The sequence below is a fragment of the Anomaloglossus baeobatrachus genome, chromosome 1, assembly GCF_048569485.1.
Source record: "Anomaloglossus baeobatrachus isolate aAnoBae1 chromosome 1, aAnoBae1.hap1, whole genome shotgun sequence".
Lineage (NCBI taxonomy): Eukaryota > Metazoa > Chordata > Amphibia > Anura > Aromobatidae > Anomaloglossus > Anomaloglossus baeobatrachus.
This window is the reverse complement of record NC_134353.1, coordinates 782,764,536-782,779,626: the sequence shown is the minus strand read 5'-3', so window position 1 is coordinate 782,779,626 and position 15,091 is coordinate 782,764,536. Positions and strand designations below refer to the sequence as shown.

Genomic DNA, 15,091 nt, shown 5'->3' with positions numbered 1-15,091 from the left:
TATTTATTCACTTATATAGCGCCATTAATTCCACAGAGCTTTGACAGCGTTTTACATACATGAATAACACTGATCCCATTAGGGCTCACAATCTAAGGTCCTTAACAGTAGGTCTTTGTAGTGTGGGAGGAGACCGGAGAACCCAAAGGAAAACCATGCAAACATGGCGAGAACATGCAAACTCCTTGCAGATGTTGTCCTTGGTGGGATCTGAAACCAGAACCGCAAAGAAACAGTGTTAACAACTGAGCCACCGTGCTGGCTTACACCTTGTAAACCTACAGTTAGTGTAGAGTAAGCGCAGTAATATACTCACTGATTGCCGTCTTCTTTAGCGCCGCTCTGGTCCTCTTCTAGGTCACGTGATGGCTACTCTAACTTGCTAGATCACACTGGGATCTGTGTGAGCCACTTTTACAATTTAAGGCTATGGAACCTCGTTCTTACACTCAATACGATACAAACTAAAAGCCACTTCCAGTTTACACAAAGAACCCAGTGTGATCCGGCAAGTCGCAATAGCTATAATGTGATGCAGAAAAGGACCGTAGTGGAGCTGGATACCAGAGAAGACATCAATCAACGAGTATTTTACAGGACTTACACTACACTACATGTACATGTTCCCAGGCTTAGCCAATAAATATTTTCTTAGGAGTGCTTCTTTAAAAAGCTAGGAGACTGCCTGATGTAATAGTATGGGTGTAACTAATCGACAGTCAACCAACAATGATCACTACATGACCATATGCATTCAAGCTGGTGATGTAGCATTAAGGTGTAAACCAGTTAAATCAGCAAACAGTACATGCTTGAAGTAAAGCTTCCAAAAATATATGGAAAAAACTCATATTATAGTTGTTATATACGGTATGTGTATAATAACTGTTTGTTTGCATTGTGAACTTATTTGTAAGGTCATACTTCTGAATTAGTAGGGAATATTCTACTAAAAATTCATTAAAATTGGCTAACTAGCAATAAAGTAACATTTTATGTGAAGACTACAATGAAAATGAGAAATGTGATTGTAACTAGACCAATGATGAAGAACTATGTCACCCATCAGGTTTGAGGAGGCAGGTAGTCCTGCAGGACTGCATAGATCTGATCAGTTATAAATGTTATAAATCATCATGACTAATAACATAAAACTGGAAAATGTGTTGCTATTTACGCTTCTGCTTTTTTGACATTTCTGGGTTTTTTTACACTGATGTTTTTTTTAACCTTTTAGTGCCAAATGCAAATTGGAGCTGCGGAGTGTCTTCACTTATTGTCAACACGCAAAAGCCAACAGGGATCGCAGATGTGTACAGTAAATTTCGACCTGTTAAAAGGGTTTCTCCACTGAAGCATCAACCAGAAAGCCCAAAATTCAATGAAAGTGATGATCAAAAAGAAGAAAAGGAAGAAAATGAAAAAAATGGCGAACCGGGAAAAGATGGTATTCCTGGAGATGATGATGGATTTAAGTGTAAGAGCATTGAGTCGAACGTTTTGCTTGGTGAGTTGGAACATTATGACCTTGATATGGATGAGATTTTGGATGTGCCTTACATCAAATCCAACCATCCATTGACTCTGTTCACCAAAGTAGCTTCAGAAAAGAGGAACTCCAGTATATATCCATTGTCTAAGGCTAAAAATGGTTCTATGAGCAATCTGGAGAACCTGACGCCCAATGCCACTCAGTTTTGTGTATTGTCTCCGGTTAAAAACTCGACTCAGGCTACCATCCTTGATCAGGGCAGGCATTCCTCTGGGGGATTAGAGCTTTCACAGTCTAACATTCAGTGCAGCTCGGTCCATGAAGCTGAATACCATAACAAGAGCTTTCTGAATAGAGCTCTGTCTGATTCCCATGCTCAGAAGATTGAAAAGACCATGCCTAACTGCCAGCTCCGGGCATTTCACCTGCCGGGAACAGACTCACAACTGGATGGCATAAACGGTAATGTGAACTGGAATCACTCCGAAGGAGAAGACATGAAAAAAATCAAGAGCATTTTGAACATTGTGAAAGAAGGACAGATATCCCTACTGGTAAGTACATGGCACATCTATTAGTACAGGACAGGCCGGCATTGATTTTCTCATGTATAGCCCAGTATTCTGCATAGTGATGGTAATGAAGGCTTCTACACAGAATCATGCTGCTTTTCAGTGAACATTCGTTCTATATAATTGAATGTATATGTCCAGTCTGTTTGGCAGAAATAAAGAATTGGAAGTATTAGGGTACATCGCCCGCTTTATAATGTGTTAACTCTTTAACTTGTCTCCAAGCCCTGCAGCTCAGCCTGGTTCCAATCAGCTTTTTGTCACCGGCTCACCGTGGGAACACTCTATTGCCTTCATTAGTATTCTGGAGTTTTCTTTGCCAGCTTTTTGTAACAACCATTCACAGACAAGAGCTGAACACAAAGTCTGAAATGTCCCACGGCCCGTGCAAAGCGTTTCATTAGCATCTGCTTTAGTGATTAGGTTTGACAATTGTAGGTTACCAAAGAAATAGATTCCTGAAAACACCGCATCAAGGAGCAGATTTACACTATTACGCAACAAGGACAGTAGTGCTAGTGAGTTGTATAAAAAAATGGTGTAAATTTGTGCATGATGGTCCTTGTAGTTCTACCAAAGCCTCACATGCACAGTAACTTGTGTCTAAAGTGAAATGACAGATGTGTTACAGAAATTTCTACAACTAACAATTATTCCGGACATTTGTATATGGATGTTTCCTGCAGCGTAGGCAAGGAAACAGCCAAAATTTTGATTGAAATCAAGGAAAATCATGTGAAAATATGTGGATGTGAAGTGGATCACAGATGACTAGTCCAAGAAGCAGGTCTCCACCAGCTCTTCCCTCTCACTCACTTAGAGTGACAGGTCTCTTGCTATACAGTGTGTCTACCCATATCCTGTCCACCGTCATTAACTTGAGAACGGTGGCAGCTATAGGCATAGAAGTGGTGTCTAGGTATAGTAAAGTAGCCATGCGTTACACAATGAAACCACCTATAGCACTACCTGGTGGAAAACAACGGAGTTAGGCTACTTTCACACATCAGGTTTTTTCCATCAGGCACAATCCGGAAAAAAACGGGTAAAACTGATCCGGTACCGCATCCGTTTTATCCCCATAGATTTGCATTGTTACCGGATTGTGCCTGATGGCTTTGCGTTGCATCCGTTTTTTTCCGGATGCGGCAAAATTAATTAAAGCAGCAGCCGAAGGCAACGTATCTTGTAACGTTTTTTTGTCCGGCAAAAAAAACGCGATATGGCGTGTTTTACAATAGACACCGGATCCGGCGCAATGCGGCAAAAAAACAGATGCGGCTGCCGGATCCGTTTTTGTAAACTGCACTTGGTCCAATGTTCTGAAAAACCGGATCCAGCAAAAAAAAAAACGGACAAAACTGATGCAAAACGGATCCAACGGATCCGTTTTTTTACACATCCGGCATAACGGATCCGGTGGATACGGTTTTTACATTTTTTGCCGGATACGTTGGATCAGGAAAAAAAAGGATTGTGCCTGAATGCAGAAAACTGATGTGTGAAAGTAGCCTTAGCATTTTTATCTTGAAAACGGAACGAGATAGAGAAAAAAAGTGAATTAAAAAATTGTAGGGCATCATCAATTCAATATGAATCGACACCTTGCATACAGAAATGCTATGATTTTAAACCCATGACCCCCCCAAAACATTGAATGCTGGTCACGCATATGGCGCTCATGTAACTTTGATGCTCAAAGTGGCCACCGTCAGCTACAATTCATATCTGGACTCTGGACAGTATACTGTATCTTGATGCACGTTGTGCAATATGGTAGGTGACACGTTTGCACAAGCATCTGTGATACGTCGTTGTAGGTCCTGCAATGTTGGTGGAGGGGTCGCATACACCTGCTGTTTGATGTGACCTCACAGAAAGAAGTCCAATGGGGTCAGGTCAGGTGAGCGTGGAGGCCACTCCACACAGCCACCATACCCAATGACTTGTAGGAAGGTCTCCATGAGGTATCACTTCACGTCCGCAGCCTTGTGAGTTTTACACGTTCTAATCACAGCATTTCTGTATTCAAGGTGTCGATTCGTATTGAATTGATGATGCCCTACAACTTTGTAATTCACTTTTTTTCTCTATCTCGTTGCGTTTTCGAGATAAAAATGCTAACTCCATTGTTTTCCACCAGGTGGCGCTGTTTCATTGCATAGCGCATGGCTACTTTACTATACCTAGACACCACTTCTATGCCTATAGCTGCCGCCGTTCTCAAGTTAATGGCGGTGGATAGGATATGGGTGGACACACTGTATATACATAGGAAGAGAACTGTCATGTTCCATGACCAAGTGGGGAGAAGTACACAGTGGCCTGCCTCTTGGACTAGTCACCATGTTCTTGGCTATGCTTTCAACTATGTTTTTCTCTGAAATGCCACCCGTGTTTCAGAAAGAAATAGAACTTTTACAATGCAGGAGTTTCACTTTGTTTTTTTCAACTTTTTTCATGTTTCAAATTTATCTGTAGTAGTTATATGGCATCTTATAAAAAGTTGATTAATGATCCTTTTATTAAATAGTCAAGGTTTTTTTTTGTGTGTGTTTTTTTAACGTTTTAGTCCAGGAGTTTTTGAAGTTCTGTTAAAAAGCTTATTGATATACGGTAAGCAATGGGGATTTCACCATAACTACAGGTTATGCTACTTGCTACTTTTTGCTAAAACACTACTGCCCCCCCCCCCCACAAAACACAAACCAAATCACTGTGGACGCCATTGATCAAAGCTTTTACGCCAGTATTGAAGCAAAAAAAGTGCTTTGAAAAGTCACATTTTTGGTGCAACTTGAGGCTGTGCTAAAATGTCATAACTTTTGGCATTTACAGGCCAAAGTGGTTGGAACTGAAACAGGGGCATGGCGACATCTACTCATCAAATTCATGATGAGTGGTGGCTTTCGCAAAAAAGGTGCACGCCCCTCGTCTGACTCCAGCACATCTCATCATCAAGACCAGTGTGTACAATGCTGGTCTTGAGGAAACTGCCTTTGTGTATACAGTATAAATATTTTATATGGAATCCAAAAAAAAAACAAAAAAATTGCTTATCACTGTCTGTCAAAGTGGCCTAAATCTGCGGTGAGTAGAAGCTCATCGCTGTTCTCTTAGTCTTCATCCAGGTCTTTGGGTCTAAGACTGGGTACTAGCTTATGTAGTTTGTATTGTGAAATATGGTGACCCTACTGGAGTTTTATCTGATCATTGTTTGTGCTGCACCAAATATTTTTGGATAACTATTTTACAGTAATACTAAGATGAGATGTCTGTTGCATAGTGACATTTACATCTTTTGTGGGATCTCGGCTGGAGTTTGTGTGACGCCCTGGACTAGTCAGGTCGTCTCAGGTAGTCACACACAATGACTAATTATGACTAAAGACCCAGCGTCTGAAACGCGTCAATCATAGGAAATTTTATCCTCACCATGTTTTTTATCTATTAGGAATTAAAGATTTTTTTTTTAATCTCTAACAATTTCTGTCTGCATGGATGTTTTGTGCCGGAGCACTCTCTTACTTTGATAGTCACACACAACACCATACCCCCCTCCCAGTTAGGTAACATCAGTCAAACTTAAAAGCCTTGTCACCACCCTCCAGGTTTGATGTCCACACCAGGGAGGAGTTCACAGGCCTGGAGGCGGGAGAAACAGAGAGTAGTAGATTAGCTGTGACAGTGGAGTGGAGTAGTCGAGTGGAAGTGCAGACCTGTGTCCAGGCCTGCCAAGCGTCTACCGGGTGGCTGGGTCGTAGCCCAGTAGCCACTGGCAAGGAGGCAGACGGTGGTGGCCGCCTGCAGGAGACCGGGAAAACGACCGGTGGAACCGTAAGGGACCGGGATAGGGTAGTGGCCCGCCGTAACCGAAGCGGTGGTGTCTACAATCACCACAACCCGTTGGTGGCGTCACGAACTATCATCCCCAAAAACCAAGCTACCACGGCCTTGACCATGGGACTCCTCACCCAAACCCCCGCATGTAGCGCCAACTCCCTTGCAGAGCGACGTGACCCCCGGCTCCGTGAGAGGCTCGAGCCACCACCCGTAGTGCGAGCACGGATCCAAGTGGCTCGGCAGTCGCAGCCGGTCCCACGGGGCGGTACATTTGCCCATACAGTAACTGGGTAGCATGTTATAAAGACTTATGTAATATTTTTGAACATAGTATTCATACAACTATAAGCTTGGAAAAAGCTTTACTTCCCAGACAACTGTTTAAATGTGTGCAAACTAGAGATGAACCACAAACTGTATTCGGTAAAGTTGGCCAAGTCCTTGGAGAATTTTACGATGATTTGGATTATCGTCAACGTATAAGACATGGCCAACTGACCTGACTTCTCTAGTGTTTCCAAGAGCCATAAAATTACACAAGAGTAGATATTTTAAAGGAACACTAGCAGCATATTATACCCTGGAAAATTAAAGGGTCTGAACGGTCACAACATATTAATCACCTGTCCGTAGCACATGTCATCAATATGAGATGAGTGGGGATCCAACACCCGGTGTCCCCACCCGTCAGCTGTTACAAGTCCTGGCAGTGGCCAAATGTGAAAACTAGAGATGAACTGCAAACAGATTTCGGTGAAGTTGAGTAAGTCCATGGAGTTTTTATGATGATTTGGAATATCCTCTATGTATAATACACGGCCAAGAACCAGAGAAATGCACAAGATTAAGTTATTTAAAGGAACACTAGCAGCAGACTATGCCCTGGGGTAGTAATGGGGTTGTCTGGTCTGAACATGGGACTGAGTTGTTCATTAGATATGCCATCAATATTATATTAGGGGTGGCTGACACTCAACACACCACCAATCAGTCTTTACAAGCTCTTTTCAATGAGTAGAAGTTGTTGCCAGATACTGCAGAAAATCTCCCTCACCAGTCTGATAATGGTAACTTCTTCTATGGTCAAGTCATCATATTTAGTCACAACCCCTTTCATTTATTAATATATGTTATGCTACTTTTAGTTTTTGCTGTTACAGTGTTGTCACTTCACGTATGTTCTCCCATCTTCATTTTGTCTTCCTTTGCTTTAGGCCCGTTTCACACGTCAGTGAAAAACAGTGACGTTTTTCACTGGCGTGTAAAACACGCACATGTCCCTGCGTGTGCCGAAAATCACGGCACACGTGGGTTGTCTAAGTGCAATCCGGGCTCCGTTCTCCGTGGCCCGTGATTGCACTTAGAGATTCACTCACCTGCGCCCGCTCCCGCTGTCCATGGTGCTGATCGCTCCCGCGACGCAGCATTCGGCCGGCGGTGACCCCTGCAGCAGCTGCTTCCGGGTCGGCTGTGTCGCGCATAATGAATATGCGCGACAGTAATCAGCCGGCACAGAAGGCGCAAGCTGCACGGGCTGCAGAGGACATCGCTGGACGCCGGGTGAGTTAAAATGTTTTTTATTTTAAAAGTACGTTTTTTTCTGGCACGTGTTTCACGGACCACACCACTGCGTGGTCCGTGGAACATCAGTGATGCCAGAAAAAAATGGACATGTCTCCGTGCGGCAATCACGCACACGCGGGTACGCCGCACGGAGACACGTGCAGTGAAAAATTACTGACGTGTGAGCAGACCCATTCATTATAATGGGTCTGCGTATGTCCGTGATTCTGGTACGTTTAAAAAAAAGCACAAACGTACCAGAATCACTGACGTGTGAAAGGGGCCTTAGACAAATGTCTGAAGAGATGCTGAAGTTGAAATGTTCAATTCACACAACGCCAGGGGATTACATTTGAGATGGTTCCACCAAACGTGTGCCCATTAATATGCAGTTACATAGGTCTACTACTGACTGCAGTAGAAAAGATATCTATACCCCACAGTAAACTTTTTATACTATTAAAATTGACTGCACTGTTAAATGCAGATGACCCTTACACAACAAGAGCCAAAATGAACACGTTTCGGCATATGTTTGTCCATTTTCCAAGTAGACTTTATGGCCATGCTTCCTACCATATGTTGGAGATTTCAATATGTAGACAGACTGTTGTGGGAATCAAGTCTGGTGTTTATAAGTCAATAAATTCTGAAGCGATAAAAATTAGAACTGTAATGTAATTGTAGGATCATATGTGCATAAACTATTGGAAATATATCAAAGACACATCACGGGACTTAGACTCTGTAGGGTTTGATAGTGATTGGAGTTCACACATGGGGTCGGCATGCTCCCGTCTCTAACACTTGTGCTAGATGTGCCCATCTCATGGCAGTGTGATGCGTCATTTTACTGATTTTGTATGTTATATTCTGATTCCTATCTCTTTATGTGGTATATACAATGAAGGTGGTAAAAATATAGAGTAGCATGCGATGATAATGTAAAGTCTATGAGCCATAACTGAAGACTAATGCCACATGGGCATCCTATCATTCCTTACTATACTATTTTCATTATTAAAGACTTTGCTAGAAGGAGAAAATGACTTTGGAAAAAGATGAGTCCCTAGGCACATTCCAGGTATTTTATAACTCCGTGTGTGCAATCGAATATCAGCTCAGTTGTTCGGCTGGTATGTTTTTCTTTAAAGTATGATAAAGAAGTAACAGCGGTCGGCCAGACAGAGAGCATTATATATTTCACAAATGAGCCATGATCCTGTCTGTATCCAGTCATTCTGCATTTGCTTCACAATCGTTTGACTGAGAACACTTTCAACATCACCATTTGATTAGACATGATCTTTTCTCCAGAGCTTAGTGAAAATAACCAGTCTCCTCTTAAAATGCTATTCATTTTGTCCCCGGCCGGCTCCAGAGGGCTGGCATGCTTGTGGTTACTTGTCACAGTATAATTCATCCGTAGACAAGAACATTTCCAAAAAGCTTTAGCCAGATCATCATTCTTGGTTTATGAGAAGACCTATGTAATTACAGGGACAGTGTTAAACGGATGGCCAAAAAATGCGGAACTGGTGTACCCATTGCCTGGCTTTATTATCTAAAGACGTCTTAAATTATATATGGCCAATTATTTCAGAATATCTTTAATGGAGTAAGAGCTTCATTCCCCTTCTTGCATTCACACAACCATAGAAATATATTGTAGAAGTTTAGGAAGCCTAAGGGGTACTTTGCACACTACGACATCGCAAGCCGATGCTTGCAATGCCGAGTGCAATAGTACCTGCCCCCGTCGCAGCAGCGATATCTTGTGATCGCTGCCGTAGCGAACATTATCGCTACGGCAGCTTCACATGCACTCACCTGCCCTGCGACGTCGCTCTGGTCAGCGACCCGCCTCCTTCCTAAGGAGGCGGGTCGTGCGGCGTCACAGCGACGTCACACGGCAGGCGGCCAATAGAAGCGGAGGGACGGAGATGAGCGGGACGTAAACATCCCACCCACCTCTGTCCTTCCGCATAGCCAGCGTGAGCCGCAGTGACGCAGGTAGATGTTCCTATGGCTTCTCACACAGCGATGTGTGCTGCCGCAGGGGAACGAGGAACAACATCGTACCATCGCTGCCTTGCAATTATGAAAATGTCAGACACTACACCGATGATACGATTACGACGCTTTTGTTCTCATTAATCGTATCAAAAATGCTTTACACACTACGATATCGACAGCGACACCGGATGTGCGTCACTTTCGATTTGACCCCACCGACATCGCAGCTGCGATGTCGTAGTGTGCAAAGTACCCCTAAAGGTCCCTAGCAGGAGCTTACCTTATTGTGGCGTGAGCCTACACAGAATTTTGAACTTCCTTAGATAAGAAAACAATTATTATGCCCATCACTGAACTTTAAAGAGATTATAGTAGCTTCTCTGCTTTCCATATAAAGAGATGTCTATGATAAAAAATAAAAAAATCTTAACGGGAGGCAGCAGTATAAAAGAACAAGTGGTACTCATATGTTACATCCTCCATCATTCCAATGCCACTGCTCCAATGGACTGTATTGGATGACCTGGCTGCCCTCATCCATATGACTGATGTCACTAATCACTGTCATCAGCTATTTTGTGACACTTATACAGGCTTCACTGTTGAAGGTGGTCACCTATAGGTGTTTGTCCCTCCCTTTGACCAGAAAGGGATGTAACAAGTTTTTTTAGCTATATTTTTTTATTTTAAGCCATTTCCATGTACTGTTAAATATATTGATTGGGCATGGGGGCTCACGTGACATAACAACCTCACATGAGCCCCAGGAGAGCAAGGGCTGACATTGCTGTAATGGCGCTGGCAGTGTAGTTGAGTTTAAGCTTTGTCAAACGTATCTTAAAAGGAAGCTAGTTTTTTGACAGGAATCCTATGAGTTTATCACAGAACAGGTTTCAATACATTCTTCCTAACCAAATGTATCTTTCAGTCTTAGCCCAAAAAAAAGTGGTATGAGTAGAGTCAAACTACAATATGTAATATCTGGTTGTGTAATTGAATTTGGTTTGTGAAGATGTGATGTGAGATTTTCTTTAACTAGTACATGGAGGGTGGATGGTGATGGACACTTCCATGGGTGGAGATCCCAGTTGTACAAGCCCTGTACAGTATGTCAGTTGAACCTGCTGATTTTAGCCAGATCGGACTCCCAGCTAACGTGTATTAGGCCTCCTATGTCTCCCTCCGGGACAAGTTTAGGAGCAGAGAAGGAACGTTGATGGGATATAAGTGGCCAGTACTTTTATTCTTTGGGAGCTAATAACTAGTTTGTACAACATTTTCCTTGCCTTCCCCTTATGCCTTCCCCTTATGTCTGTCTCCTGCAGCAGCCAGTGTGATGACGGTGAGCCTCTGTTACGTCACCGCCGGAGTCTGCTCCAGCGACTTCTGCTCCGATCGCCAGCCGACGCCATGTTCCTGCCGTGGATGGTGCTGGTGATGGGAGAGGAGTCGATGCCAGCAGCACCAGTGGGCACAGGCTCTGATCATCCACTGGGCTGGGTTATCTTGGATTCTGCAGTACCGCTGGCTGACTGTGGGTGGCATGTGTCTTCCAGCTGAAGTTGCCAGCATTCAGCTACAGCCAATGGGAAGACACCACACCCTTCTTATTCCCCGTCCTGTCACATGACCACTGCCAGAGATAGTTCTGTACTCCTGGCTCATGTGCTGTTTGTATTTTGATTCCTGTGTGCTGATTTCTGCGTGTTTTTTGACTACCCTTCTTCCTGCTGCTTTTGTACCTCACTGCCCGACCCTGATCTGACCACTGCTACTTTTCTATTTACGTCTTTGTCTGCCAATTCTGTCCCTGTTCTGCTATTCCTGGCTTGACCATGCCTGACGACTACTCTCATCGGACTGCAGCCTTCCACAGGTAGAAATCTCCAGTGCCCTGTGTAATTCCAAATCCCTGTATAGGGGTTAAAGGGTTTCAGGGTTCTGGGGGTCCTGCTTGGTGAGGGGCTTCCCCCTAGTCTGTCCATTACATCCCACATGAGTCTGTTGATCCAGGCAGGCGTTACAGCCTCATTCCCTATTATACGTGTCTGTCTCTCCTCTCTTTTCTGCCCTTCATAGTATCATTGTATCCATTAGGTTATTACCCCAGGATTCTCGGATCCAGGATTGACTGATCGTTTATTGCACATACAGAAGTCACACAGTCTTCATCATGTTACAAAAATTGATTGAAAAGGCTTATTCTTTGGTTGTCAGGAAGGGTGATTTATTTCAGACATGTTGTAATTCTCAGTCTCTGAACTCACAGCATGAGGTGATATTTTTTCATGTGTGATACCATTGTAGCATTTCACATAACTAGACATTAATGTTTATGAATTCCTCTGTGATACATGTCTTTGCGTATAGCTCCACTTTTCCCACACTTTTGCACCCAGGGGACTCTCACTTAGCCTCATTTTTTAGACTTCACTAGCAAAAGGTTTGAGTATTGATGAAGAATTCAGACTCATCAGAGATATTTATTGCACTTTTGTGTGTTTGGTCTATTCTGAGAAAATTATATCACAATGTAATGAAGAACATTAACCACTCTGGAAATATTCTTAAAGGGATTGTCCTTCTACTTAAATAGTTCTTCTTACATACAATATTCCCCTTTGTAAAATAAAAATATCATATACTCATCCTCCTCCACCAACTGACGCCATTGAGCTTCTGGGCTCTTATGTCCTTTGGATGAACCTTGGATGTCTGGGGGAAGTATGAAGTCCGCTAGCGGCTCCTGATTGGCATGAATGTTCCCCTGGAATAATGTAATGTGAGCATCAGGAGACCCGGCGCCAATATCGCTGAAATGGTACCAGTTCAGGTGAAGAGGATGTGGTGCTTTTTATTTTGCAAGGGGAGTATAGTATTTACAGGGAACCTGTCAGGTGCAATATGCACCCTGAACCACGAGCAGTTCTGGGTGCATATTGCTAATCCCTGCCTAATGAGCGCTGTATCTAGTAGCATAGATAAAGAGATCTTTAGAAAAAGTATTTTTAAAGATTGTTTATTATATGCTAATGAGGCCAGTGACTAGTCACAAGGGCGTTAGTTCCCTTGGCTAGTCGGCCACCTTAGCATGTAAGCACGCCCCTATGGGCATGCTAACATGCTAATGAATGCACAGTGTCAGAGGCATGGTTACGCTCACCTCTGCTGCCACTGCGATCGATGCTGGATTTCAGCTCAGTGCGCATGATCCCTTGCCTTCCGGTCATGCACACTATGAAGCTGGGTGTACGTGTCTCAGCTTCAAACTGGTGTAGTGCGCATGGCCAGAAGTGCCAGGGACTTCTGATTGTGCACATTGACCCTATGCCCGATGTTTTCTGGGGGTGCAAAGGACACAGGTACGTGTGTCACTGCAGATAATGATGCTGGGCAGTGGGCATTGAATAGCATGTTGGCACACCCCTGTGGGTGTGCTAACATGCTATGAGAGCGAAATGAATGCAGGAACTAACGCCCTTGTGACTAGTCTGTGTGCTCAGTAGCATATTATAAAGGATTTTTAGAAATACTTCTTATAAAGATCTCTTTATGTATGCTACTAGATATTCAGACTGTTAGGCAGGGTTTAGCAATGTGTACCCAGAACTGCTTGTGGTTCTGGGTGCATATTGCACCTGATAGGTTCACTTTAAGAAAGAGTTGTTTGAATAGTGGAAAAACCCTTTAAAGGAAATCTGTCAGCCAGTTTTTGCTACCTGATCTTAGAGCAGCATGATGTAAGAAAAGAGATCCTGAATCCAATTGTTCTACTTAGATTACTGTCTGCAGCCATTCTGATACAATCACAAATAATACAACTCTGACATAATAATGTTACTGCTCCTCTGTTTGAGGTCCATACAGTCAGCTTGAGTGTGTTATACTTTCCCAACCACCGGTTGCTTCTTTGTTTTCTTGTCACCACCTTTTGTAAAGCTATCAAACATCCCATCGTGTGATTGTATTAGAGGCTTGTAAACACGTCCCTCCGTACAGTAAAGCTGGGTTTACACACTGCAACATCTCAAACGACATCGCTGTAACGTCACCGGTTTTGTGACGCAATAGCGATGTTGTTTGCGATGTTGCTGTGTGTGAAACCTATCAGCGACCCGGCCCCTGCTGTGAAGTTGTAATCGTTACAAATCGTTCAGGACCATTCCTAGGTCCTTTGTTTCCAGCTGTGCAGCATGCATCGCTGGAAAGTTTCAGTGTGTGAAGACTTTGCAGCGACTTTGTTAGCAACTTCCCTTTCAAAAGGCTGCTTATCAACGTCCCCAACAACCAGCTAGGTCGCTCTGCAGGTCCGGATCGCTGTTGAGTTGTTGGCCAGGTTTGCCTGTTTGACAGCTCACCAGAGACTTAGCAGAGACTTAGGGAGGTCTCTATTGCGTCACCAAACCGGTGACGTTACAGCGATGTCCTTTGCGATGTTGCAGTGTGTAAACCCAGCTTAAAGTCTCCTACGGTATGTATCAGTTAGTAGGAGGTACTACACTACATCATGGCAACACAGACTGAATGGGAACCAATGTGCTATTAAGTAAAAAATAACCTTATTCTTAATTAAACTATAAATATAAAAAAGGTAATAAAATTCGGATGTTTTATTATTACTGCTATTATTATTATTTACATTTATACAAGGAACTATTGCAGCTTTGATTACTGTAATTAAAGAGATGTACACAAATTACCAGAATTGAACTTTCAATAGTAAAATGAATAACAATGTAATGTTGGATGAATGCCATCATGTTGTTCCAAGAGGATCCTGCTTTATGTCAATTTGGATATCGCAGTTTATATAGCGTATCCAGCTGAGATACTAGGTATCTAGCATTTATGGTGAACAAGATGGGCCGCTGAGTGAGTGGAAAATGTCCAGGACTGTCAAATGTGGAGAAGCAGACACCATAATAATCATAAAGGGAACATGTCACACGAATCATACTGTCCAAACCTTTGACAGCAGGAATCAGAGCCTGGCTACTCGATTGTAGCCAAGTATACTCATCTCCGAAATTTTTTAGAAAAAATGTCGTTAGAAGATCTATCTGGGGACCATATCCAGAGATGAGACCAGTCAGGTCCAGCCCGTGGCCGGCTTTTCTTAGCACTACTCAGGTATTTGACAGATCTCTCACTATGGAACGGCACTGAGAAAAGCTGGTCCGGGGTGGCTATAGACTAGTTTTGTGTCCTGCCACTTTTTAATTCCACTGGGTTTTTTTTAGCAAAATTTCCCTAGTGACCATCCAGAGTTCAGTAATCGTTTTCTACGCTGCACTGGGACAAGCAAACATATATATTGATTAATTGCTGGGAAGAACATACATATGTTGGGCTAAAAAGAAAAAAATACACACAAAAATCACACCCCAGCACTTGTTCCCTAATCTCCTTTTTTCCATTTATCCAATTTAACTGTTTCCAAATTAAAAGGAGAAATATATCAAGAAACATTCTCCATGTGCCTCAGCAGCTCAGTCTTGTCTTTCCTCCTCCTCTTCCACCTCCTCCTCTCTGTCTGGCTGTAAGACAATTCGCTGCAGCAGGATCCTGCCTCATTAGTCCTGTCTGCCCAAAACTTAGGCCTGAT

At 43.1% G+C, this 15,091-nt stretch overlaps 1 protein-coding gene across 2 annotated transcripts in view; it reads left to right on the top strand.

The window, feature by feature from the left end:
* Positions 1 to 15,091, top strand: part of SNCAIP (synuclein alpha interacting protein) — a 305,302-nt gene that overhangs the window by 218,297 nt on the left and 71,914 nt on the right. For both annotated transcript variants that reach the window (XM_075324945.1, XM_075324952.1), the window contains exon 5: positions 1,238 to 2,046. In XM_075324945.1, the coding sequence (XP_075181060.1) occupies positions 1,238 to 2,046 (809 nt within the window). The remainder of the gene's footprint in view (positions 1 to 1,237; positions 2,047 to 15,091) is intronic.